Source organism: Anomalospiza imberbis, chromosome 4 (assembly GCF_031753505.1).
Source record: "Anomalospiza imberbis isolate Cuckoo-Finch-1a 21T00152 chromosome 4, ASM3175350v1, whole genome shotgun sequence".
Classification (NCBI taxonomy): Eukaryota; Metazoa; Chordata; class Aves; order Passeriformes; family Viduidae; genus Anomalospiza; species Anomalospiza imberbis.
Genome location: NC_089684.1, coordinates 40,204,673 through 40,216,405, shown reverse-complemented (window position 1 = coordinate 40,216,405; position 11,733 = coordinate 40,204,673). Strand labels below are relative to the sequence as shown.

Here is an 11,733-nt window from a genome sequence, read left to right as displayed (position 1 = left end):
CTAGTAAGTATCTCTCAATGAATAGTTAAGAAAGAACTACGCAAAAAAGTAGAGCCACAATACTGTATGAATCTTAGAACAATGGATCAGATATTCAATTCCCTTTAAAAAATCACAAATTCTAGGGACATTTTAAGAAAACAAGAGACAAAAATGGCATCCATTAAAAACTAAAAAGCATCCAGTTAAAACATCCTAATGCCTCAAGAAAAAACATTTTATACAGATCCTGTAGTAATTAATTCCAATTTGTGAACATGACTCTACAAATCACTGAAAAAATGTGGCTACCTGTTGATCTATCCAGCTATTTGTATATATGTAAGACAAAAGTGTGTAAAATTCAATTAAAATCTTGCCAAAGAATCACCAAATCAAAAAGCTGTTGGAAAACATTGGAGAGTGAACCTGCTAAAATCGCTTCCCTAGTGGGATTTTTAAACTGGCAATATAATGGAAGAAACAGTAGCAAAAAGTAATCTCAGGAAAATGTATCCATTTTAAAAAATGGGATACAAGAACAACAAAATATCGTATTTAAGGCATTGAGCTAATTCGATGCAGTGCCTTGTATTCCACAGTCATTTTGCAATCTGGATGACCTAAAGTAGACGCAGAAAGGGAACTCTACAGGGAAATAATTTTATTTTCTATTGCAGAAAATACCATTGCAAAACGGAACATGCTCTGAGGCACAGAAGCACTTTTCCCTTCCTAGAAGACTATCAGAAAGGCAATTGGAAGAGAAAAAAATACAAGTTGTATCCATCAGCATGTGCCAAGGATTGATGTTGGGCGTGGTAGCACCTAAAATATCATCGCTAACCTAGAAATGAATTGTGTTAGTGAAATCTACCTGTTTATCCCGGAAAAAATCATAATAGTGGAATATAAAAGGTACTTGAGCAACTAGAAATACGAGCATTTGTGGATACGGAATTCTTATCTTAAATGACAAAAGGAAACACCACTCCCTGGCCAACATAATAGATTAGATAAAAATCAGAGGGAACACAACTTTCGGGCAGTGACTCTGGGGCAGGTGATAGATTAATTAATAATCACATAGGATCCTTGTAGGCTGCACGGAAGCCAAACGCAACTCTGAGGTGGATGTACACTTGTGTGGCGTTTGGCTCACAAGTCACTTCTATGCCAGTGCTATTCCATGGGCATCTCAAGGAAAGCCAACGTGCACGGCCAGATATCCTGGAATGAGAACTGGAAAACAATTGCTGGAAAAAACAAGCGCCGTCGCGCTCATTTTAACGGGTTGTTAACTCCAAACCCGAGCACCTGAGGGGAACCCGCTGCGCCCTTTAAACCGAGGACGCCCGTGCCCTCGAACCGTGAGCAGGCGGGGAGGGAGCAGCGGGGTTGTGACAGCCCCTTACCTGGCCGCGACTCCCCCTGCACCTTCGGCAGGGCGCGGAGATCCCAGCCCCGCTCCCGCTCCCGCCCCATCGCCTCAGGCGCCCCCCGGCCCCTCGCACCTTCCCGCGCGCGCCCCGCGCATGCGCGGCCAACGCCTCCGATCGCCTCTCCCCCCTCCTTCCCTCCTTCCCTCCCTTCCCCGGCTCGGGAATATCCGGGACACGGCTCCGGCCCAGCGTCCCGGCTGCCGCCACACCGCGCAGGCGCGGCGGCGCCGGGCTGGGGAGGGGAGCGTGAAGGAGGAGCGGGAAGCGGGGGAAGTAAAAGTTGCCGTGAGGGCGGGGCCACGCCCGGAGTCGCCGCCGGGAAGGGGCGGGAGAGGAGCTGCTTGCGGAGCCGCCGGTGAGCCGGGGGTCCGCGGAGACTGAGGCGGGGGTGGGATAGGGGCTGAGCCGCGGGTCGGGCAGGGGGTAAACTGCAGTGGGCAGGGGTCGGCTCGGGCCAGGGAGCGGGCGCGGTTGTAGCCGCGGTCCGGGCGGGGCAGGCGGCTGCGGTGCCGAGGTGGGGACGGAGTGCCGGGGGACGGGACCGTCGCCTCCTCCTGGCCGGAGGGACGGCCGGGGTTAAATCCCTGCCGGGGCTGCGTGGGTGGGGGTGAGCGGCAGCTCCGGGGCTGCTGCCCCCGCCATTGTGTGTGCGGAGGGGCCGCGGAGCTGGAGCGGGGACCCCGCGAGCGGCGATGCGGACTGGGAGCGAGCCGCGGTGCGCGGTCAGTGTTCAACGCGGCGGTCACATGCCCGCCAGCGAGTTCTTCGGGAGTGCTTCCAGAGGCTGACTGCCTGCAACAGGAAATGCCAGTACAGGTAGTGTTGGAGCTGTTTGAAATTTAATCACTTTGCAGCGTTTTGGAGGCAGAGTTGTTTGCTATGTGTTGCCGTACAGATGGAGTTTCAGAGGCATGTGGGTAGATGCATGCGGATATATGCAAATCACCTGCTTAGCATCTGGTCTAAGTTTACCTATATCCCTTACTTTGATTTTCAATGCAAATATTTTAAAATCAGCTCTTCAGAGGAACCATGACTTGTTCTCTCAACGTGGATTTTCCCCTTCTCAGAATAAGTGAATTTTACATATTTCTACTTAGTACTTTATTTTGCTCACGGAACCCCCTACTAAAAACACCAAACACCGAACCACTTAAGCTTTCCTAACTTTGAAGCTGCTAGGATTATTTTAAGAACAACAACTTAATCGTGCAAACAGCATTGTGGCTGATTGATGATGCCCTTCCACCCCAAGGCAATGGAAAGTCCCTTGCCTCGTTTTAGGATTACCTGCTATTTTCTTAAAGAAATGAAAGGGTGTTTTTTGGTTTTAAAATAATGAGATCTCATGTTATACTCTGACTGTAAATTAGCCTTGTCAAAGGGTAAATAATCCTTTCGTCCCCTAACACATTGTTGCAAAGTAAGAAGTACTTACTTGGTTATTTTTTTGAAGTGTCAAATTACTTGTATAAAAACTTATTATTCTTGACCAGTGGGATGTTGACAGTAAAAACAGAAAAAATATGCACTTGACTTTCATATCAAGCCTTGATAGTGCAGAATATTTTTTGGCCATACAGTATGCATGGTGTGCCACTAACAAAATTATATTTGGATGTGTGACCCAGAGGGTGCCAGAGTATTGGCACTGTCCTTGCTTGTTCCTTGGTATATGCCTCTTTATAGAGTAAAACAGTTAAGTCACTGAGGGATGTAGTGATGGGAGCAAAACCCATTCACAGAGTTCTTCACAAGCTTCATGGTTTGAACAGTAACAAGTAGGATTTTGTTGGGGCCAGGCTAAATGATGATGGGTTGAGTCTGGATCAGGACTTTAGATGTGTAGACTGAGTGAAATGTTTGTAGGAAGGTTTGTACAGGATAGGTTAATGAGGAAATATATGAGGTATAGTGATTCAGACATTAAAACTCTTTTTTTGACAAACCTATAAAATATGTGTAGGTTTAAAGATAATGCTAACATTACCATTCCTTGTGACTCAATTTTTTTCCTTTTTTCCTGGTGACTTAAGAAATCAGAAAGCTTTTTGGGGAAGAGCAGAACTTGGTATTTTGCACTTCTGTTAATGATCAAACATCTGCACAGATCAAACAACTGAAAAGCAAGGCAATTAATCTGAGACAAAAAGGCGAGTGTGAGTATCGCTGTAAAGATACATTCTATCTTTCTGAAGCTCAGGGAAGAGTACATTGTAGCCTTTGAATAATCGCAGGTAGAGCAGTAGGAAGACGGAGAAACAAAAATCTTCTCCATAGTGTCTGTGTGATGATTCATGCTGGCCCATGTCATGGGCTGGGAATTTGTGTTCTCCAAGATCTTTACTCAGAGTTCCCATTGCAGCTATTTCTAAAGTCGGTTTCTCCTTGAAACAGATGAGGGAGGCTGAGCTGTGAACTTGTTGTTTTGGTTTTGATGCAAAGAGGAAAGTTTTCATTGGAAGAGCTTAAAGCAAAAAATTGTGCATTTACACAAAAGCTGTCTGGGACTGCATCTACGCTTCTGGTTCTCTGTCCTGGAAGGGAACCGAGACATGTGACATGCAGGCGCAGTGGTTTGGCATAGGAGGGACAGCTAAATAGGCAAGGGCTCCAGAAGAGACAATAGAGATACTGAAAAAAGAAGAAGTCTGCGTTGCAAATCTACAGGGATTGTTTGGAAGACTTTCTAGAGGAGATACCATCAAATACTCCTTTGGTGCCTTGGGTACTTGTTGAGTCAGTGACCAAAGGAGAAAGAATGTGTCAGACCAATACCAGCCAGTGGTAGCATACTGGTATTGGCTCTTTCTTGTAGGGTTGTTCTTGTTTCTTCTTACATGTGTTACAAGTAAGTGCTATAATGAAGTTTTTCTCCCTCTCTGATGTTTAAAATAGTGAGAATTTGCATTCCTGTTAATGTATTTCTGTGGTAACTTCCAATGACAAAGACTGGTGGCTACTAAAAGCATTTACATGTATCTTATGGTGTGTGAGATTTGTTGACAAATATATTTAACACGGGGGCTAAAGGTGGAAGGGGACAGGATCTGTTCAGACACCAAAAAATTATGATTCTGCCTCATTGAGGTGGGTGTAAGAGATTATTCCTTTCAAATTTTGGTAATTTTCTACATTTTAAAAGCAGCTTCACTGTTTATTTATTTTTTCAAATGTAGGGAAAAATTATTACCACCTCCAGCACTGTCACAATACAAATCAGATTTTCGTTCAGTGAACAAAATTTGGCAATTTTAAATTACAACCTTTGAACCGAGGAAAACATTCAAATTCTTGCAATTGCAAGTTGTTGAAATTTTGATGAATTTCATTCTGTTAAGGAGGAGACAGTAACCCCAGTCCTGATAATATTGGCTCATTGTGGAGAATTTTAGTGGTTTCCCATCACAGCTTTATTCCCTCATAATATATTTCATCACTCTTCCTTCATGATTTTTGTTGTCTTGTGTCTAAATTCCTAAGTTACATCAGTTTAGGCATTGATTTCCTGGAGTTGTCAGCGTGTTGGGTGGGGTTGCCAGGCTCAGCACAGAGGCATGAACTGCAAGCAGAAGCAAAATGCTGTGTGGCTTAAAAGCAACCCCAGCACTGGGCATGAGAAAGGTTTGCCATTAGTAATTTGTGCAACACACTGAGAATAGTTGCAAAGTGAAGCTGCGAAGATGTAAATAACTACTCTTCAGCCACATTTCAGGGATAGAAGCAGTCAACAACTTTTGAACTTGTTGGCAGGTTTCCACTCAATTTGACAGAAGGGATAGAAGCCTCAAAGATGATTAAGTACTTAGAAAGTGCATGAAAAGAGGCAGCTGGCTGGAAGAGAGAGACCTTGTAAGATGATGTGAGGAGCAGAGGTGGCTTATGCCCCAGCTAGGGAGAAAACTGCAAGAACTCAGCCATGAGGCAGAAAATTATCAGGAGCCCAGGCATTGGTAGTTCCAGTGTTCACAGAGCCAACTGCTTATCTCATCAGTTTTATCTTGATGGATATCAGAGATGCTTAAACCCAAATGTGCTTGTAGAAAGTGATTGTTTAGGCAAAATATCAGCTGCACTGATTTCTAAGCTTCTTTAGTGTCACTGCTTCTTAAACTAAAGAGTCTGTGCCAGCTACGTGCTGGGGTGTACCAACCAAGCAGGTGATAACGTGCAGTTCTGCTGACAAGTGAATTTGTTGTTCTGGAAGCTGTAAAGGCAAGTGCCAGAAATTTTTGACAGGCGTGTATTTTGTCCTGTAAGGCTGCACAGCTAAGGGTAGCAAGCTGCTTGATGAGTTTACCTGTGACTGAAGAACAGTGGCTGAAATTGGGCAAGGTAGAAGGAGTTAGGCTGGTAAATAGACATTGATTTGAGAGCTTATAGCCCTTGTTCAGTGTCTTTGATTGAGAGCAGTTATACACAATCAATTCCTGTAATCTGAAGGGTAAGAGTATTCCTTTAATTCTTTGCTGCTAAAAATCTTCTGTAGCATGTCATTAACACTGTGTGAAATAACTATTTTCCTGAAATATTGCACTTACTGTAGACTCAGTATGGTTCAATCACAGAATGTTTGGGTTGGAAGGGACCTTAAAATTCATTGTTTTCCAAATCCCTCTGCCGTGGGCAGGGGCACCTTTCACTAGACCAGGTTGCTCAGTGCCCCATCCGACTTGCCCTTGAACACTGCCAGGGATGAGGCATGCACAGCTGACTGATGATCTCTACTTTGTCACTCACACCTTTGGCAAGCCAAGAGCTTAAAAAGATCTGGTAAACACCAGTGGTTAAGTAATGCTACAATGCCCTTAGCGACACTGGCTTACCACAGGCAAGGAAGAAGTTTTCAGGTCCTAATAGTGCTATTGACTATTGAATTTAGGTTATGGGAGTCTGGTCCAAGTCCCAGTCACCTGAAAGTTCCCCCAAACTCATGGGAGGTGAAGCAACCAAAACTGATCAGCAGCATCACTTCTCTGGTTTATGGAGCCATCTGTGATGGGGATAGGTTTGTCAGCAGAGGAATCATGTTCTTGTTGGGTTTGTGTTTTTTTTTTTTTTTTTTTTTTTTTGTGGTTTTTTTTTTTTTTATTTTTTTTTTTTTTTTGTCAAATCAAAACTGAGATATTTGTCCAATGTAAATTTCAAACGAAGAGGCTTTCTCACTTTATGGAGAGGCTGTGATGACAAATTAATCCCATTGCTTCTGGCAGGATTGGAAGGCTCATCTACAGTGTCTTTCTTACTAATGAATGAGAAGCCATGCACCTTAGTATTTGATGCAGTGGAGAAAAAATTTGCAGTGGAACGTCTGCATATGAAAACTGCAATTAATGTGTTCTGCAATTTATTAGAATAAGATTGTGTGGCACATGGAATTACTTGTATTCACAGCTTTGTGGATGTGAAATTTAGCAGGAGGCATTTTAATGCAATGGGACAGTAACACAGAGCTAATCCAGAAACACTTTTTCATTAAATTCTTGCCCTGAATTGTTATAACTTTTCCTGAGAGCCAGCCCAACAGCTAAATGCTTGGTGCACAGAGTATTAGTTGTAGGACATCCCTGAAATGCAAGACAAAATTACTTCCTGTAAGTTCTTAGGAAATGAATGCTCTTTGTCATTATCCTAAATTGTTCTGGATGAACTCTTGTTTCCAAAACAGAGTGTGTACTTGTAATAAGATCTGAATCTGATACACATTTCCAGCTACATTTTCTTTTCCTATTCTCTTTTTGGATTAACTGAAGTGAACATAAAACAAAATTGTTACATGATGTTCTGTCGAGGTCAGTTTCCAGCTGGATTTCAGACTCCTTGCTCAGTGCTGCCACAAATCACAATTACTGTCTCCAGTATTATTAAATCAAATTACTTACGGGTGAGATACAGTAACATCAGTAAACAAACAGCACTCATCTGATTATTCATGGGGCAAAAGAGACTTTTGGTTAGGTTCCGGTTATTGATTTTATTTTTAAAGACAAGCAAGTACCAGCATTTCCCTTAAATAATGGGGAATGGTTTTAGGGGTGCAAGACTTCCTGTGGGTATTTTTGAAAGCCACATATCCCAGATGTACAGTATTAGAGAGCTGTAGAGTGGTTTTGTGTGAATGTGATGTTGCTTGTTCTGAGCTGAGCAAAGTCCTCTTCCAGTTTATACAGTATTCCAACTACACAATTAATTTCTGGTTTTTAATACTCCTCATTAATCTTGCTAAGTTTACATAGTGGAAAAAACTGTTGTGAGAAGCTGCAGGTTTTGAATTATACTGATACGTCTTTAGTTTCTCACATGCTTGTGAAATCTGAGGTGAATATCTCCGTTGAAATGTGAGGCCCAAATTTCCCCCCCCTTTTTTTTTTCTTCCTTTCCCACATATGCAACCCCAATTGTGTTGGTTTATTTATTCTGTTCTGTTCCTCCAAATGTTTGTGTGGGTGATGTAGTAATGCCAAACTGACAGAATAATCCATTGTTGTGAGAGGATCACAGCTTGGGCTTTACATGCGGTTGTGGGGATGTTCTGGAAATGGACTCATTTAACCTTCAACATGCTCCTTCATTCCAACAATAAGGGAGAAACAACCCTTATTGTTGGAATTTGAAAGTCTTGGAACTGGGGCAGCAACCAGAATATTCTTGCATTGCTGTTAGCACTGTTTTTCTGGTTGCTTTGAGAATGCAACCAGGTTAATGATACATTTATGTTGTGTTTAGTAGGCAGTACAAACTTCTGAAAGCTGAGTACTAGCTGACAATCCATCCATAAAATTGAAATAAAAACCAGCTTAGCTTTTTGAGTGTTGAATAAAAAGATTTATTTCTTGGTAATGTTTTTATTAGACTTGGAGATTCAAAGATTGAATAACTCATTTATTGTATGGTCTTTTTATAAGCTGTTCCTGGTTATTAGGAGAATCTTTACAGCAACTTTATTTTGGTCTTTAGAGATGTGTAAAAAATTAGAAGGTAATAAATTATGATAGATAAAATAACAACTTTTATGGCTTAAAAACAATTATTAGGTGGGTATTTTTTTTCTTCTCCTCTTTCCTGGCTAATTCATCTTGCCTTTAGATTTACAGGTTGTTTTAGCCATGATCTTTATTTTAATGTAGTAGGTCTTTAAGATTTTGGATTTTTCTTTTTTTTTTTTTTCAATTTCTGTTTTTTTTCTTATTTCAGGTTCACTGGAAAGAGAATGAAATAAACATGGCGTGTTCTAAACTGGAATGTATTTCATCGGTTACAGTTAGAAGTAAAAAGAAGATGGAACAAAATGAGAGAACGGGAGTATAACACCTGACAAGAACTTTGCAATTCTATGATATATATATATACATATAAACTTTCAACATAATACAACTAATGATTTATAGTAATACTTTATTGATATCCCTGGAAGAAGTCACTGTGCAACTTTCTTAATAAGAACTTGTATTCTAATGACTTTTAACATGTTTTAACCTTAACTGGACACCTTTATTTATTTATTTTTTAAGACTGAGGGTTCAAAACATTGTTCAGCTGTATTTTTACTGGGAGACGGCTCCTGAGGGATGGCTTACAGCTGCTCATGGAAAATGGACTTAAGCCCATGAATGGTTACTACTGCACAGAGTTGAATGGAATGCCATGACTTTGGAAATATTATTGTAGAACCACCTTCTTTGCCTTGCACCCATCATATCCTTAAATATTTAAGCGTGAACATTGTGATTAGAAACTCTGAAAAATAATGGCATGGGTGAAATTCCTAAGAAAACCTGCCGGTAACCTTGGAAAAGTTTATCAGCCTGGAAGCATCCTGTCCCTGGCCCCTACAAAAGGCTTACTAAATGAACCTGGACAAAACAGCTGCTTTCTTAATAGTGCTGTTCAGGTAAGAAAAAAATGCACCTATTAAACACTTTTTAAATAGATTTTCCTGAGTATGTGTGGGAAATAAAAATGGCAACTGTAGGAATAAGACACTTATGAAGGTAATTTTATTCAACATTTAACTGTAAAGAATTGAGAGCATTAATACTTTATTTTGCACTAAATTTTATTAGCATGCATCAAGGATATCTGAAAAACTTTTGTATTTGAAAATGTAGGAAATGTAGGAATGTTTTAAAACTTGAAAACTTTCTGATTGAATTTTAAAAGTAATGTTTCTGTCAAACATAGCAAAATTACTTCCAAAATTTATATGACACTTTTTTAGGTGGGGCAACAGATTAGTACTTGTATTGACTAGGACACAATTTTTATTAAAATCCCATTTTCTCAGAATTAGCATATGAGCAAGCCTGTGATACTGGGATATATCAGAATATTCACTTATAGTGAGGGCTTTGATTCTAATCTTAGGAAAGATTTGTGCAATTAGAGTAGGAGATGTGCTTGGTACCAAAGCAATATGACTTGGAAATCTTCTTATAACAAGGAACTTCTTGACATGTTCAGATTTTGGATCTGAATGTTTTTAAATTGTTCAGAATTATTTCTCAAACTGGCAGAGGGCTTAATAGACTGTACTTAATAGACATGGACTTCCTAAAAATTGGAGGACTTAAAACTGGCATGGATTTAAAACTAGGAGATATGAGCAATATAGCTATGTGGTATGTATAGTATCTATATAAAATTGTTCTGTAGTTTTAGTAGAGTGTTTGCTGTTTTGCATCCAATGGGAGCAGCATGACCTATGTTCTCTTGCAATTCTACTATTTTCACTTAGGTGCCCTAAAATGAAGCCTTAAGTAATTTTCAGTTCTAGTTTCAGACAATCCTACAACTTCACAACCCAGTGCTGTTTATCAAACAGTGGCAGAAACTTGGTGGCTGCCCTTTTACAAGGAGGAATGTGTTCCTTTCTTTTCTTGTAACCTCTGCTTCACCTTCAGAACTGAGCTTTGGACTTCCGTTTTCCAACTCATCCTATTTCATTTTAGCTTTTATATTTATAGATAGGATATCTTTTTCCCCCTGAATTTGCAGCTGTTGTCTTACTGTGCCTCTTGACAACTCATTTTTAGGGGTTTTATTTTTATTTTTTAAATTGACAACTTTCTGAACTGCTTCACTTCATGTTAACCCAAGACATTAGATATTGAAAACAGTGGGCGTAGCCCAGCTGTTATTACCTTTTTGTGGGGTACCTTGTGGGTATTACCTTTTTGTGTTTCTACCTTATTTACACAAATAAGGTAGAAACATACCTGTGTAAGCAACAGGATTATTTTGACCTGTGCAAAAATATATGTATTTCAGCAATCATTTTGATAAAGAGATCGTAAAAATATAATATAGGACTTAACTCTTATGTAGAGCTTTAAGAAAGCTGCTACAGTCCCTGTACAGGGTTTAGATTGCTGCTTGTTTCCTTGAGAGTACTTCAGCTCTTTTTCCAAAATACATTGTTTCAAAAAGTTTAAAAAACAGATCTAAATTTTAAGTGCTGAATGTAAAACTTTAATTTCCACCTCCATAACTTACCAAACTAATGGAAAAAACCCACATTTCCTGCAGCAATATTGGTACTTAAGTTGTATGTTATGTGAAATAAAAAAACAATTAAAATTGTTTACTGTATGTTGTGTTAAACAAAGAACCTTCAGAACTGATTACTTATTTTCTCTTTGTTTTTATAGGTATTGTGGCAACTTGACATATTTCGACGAAGTTTAAGAGGTTTAACTGGACACGTGTGTCAAGGAGATGCCTGCATATTTTGTGCTTTAAAGGTAGATAAAAAATTCTGGAAAAACTATATTTCTTAATGAGGGAAAAATAAATTATTTTTTTGGATGTTTGTGTATATATCATACTTATCTCTGGGTGACCAAGTTATTCTTGTGTAAAGAAGCAGTTTAGTCTTAAGGACATTTTTAACAGATGTTTGTAAGAGAAGTATTTTCTTGTATTTAAAGAAGAAATTTTATGGGGTTCTGAGGTTGGTTAGAATGGTGTAAGTTATTTTTTTAACAATGTATTTGTGATATTTAACTCTATGCCCTATGTACTCGCCTCAAAAAAGAGTAGTTAATTTACTTGGAAGGGCCTGTCGCCAGCTCTTCTGTACACTACTGGTTTTGTTTTCTTGGCTCTTTAAGATACTGGTTGAGTAATTCGGTTTGTTCTGTGTTCAAAATCTTGGACATGTTAATTTCCACGCAATATATACACTGGATGAGGAAAAACAGTGTCTTGAGTGGATTTTTTGATTGGGTTGGGGTTCTTTTTATGGTCTTAGGCTATTGTAACTCTTCTTACCTGTTTAACAGTGAAGGATATTTTATCTCTGTCAGCCTCTGCT

The 11,733-nt window shown here is 39.9% G+C and overlaps 1 protein-coding gene across 1 annotated transcript in view; it reads left to right on the top strand.

The window, feature by feature from the left end:
* Positions 1–1,612: 1,612 nt before the first annotated feature.
* The window catches only part of USP53 (ubiquitin specific peptidase 53), a 28,971-nt gene continuing 18,850 nt past the window's right edge, over positions 1,613–11,733 (top strand). The window contains exons 1-3 of the mRNA XM_068187984.1: positions 1,613–1,776; positions 8,616–9,312; positions 11,069–11,161. Coding sequence (XP_068044085.1) covers positions 9,169–9,312; positions 11,069–11,161 — 237 coding nt within the window. The 5' untranslated portion in view covers positions 1,613–1,776; positions 8,616–9,168. The remainder of the gene's footprint in view (positions 1,777–8,615; positions 9,313–11,068; positions 11,162–11,733) is intronic.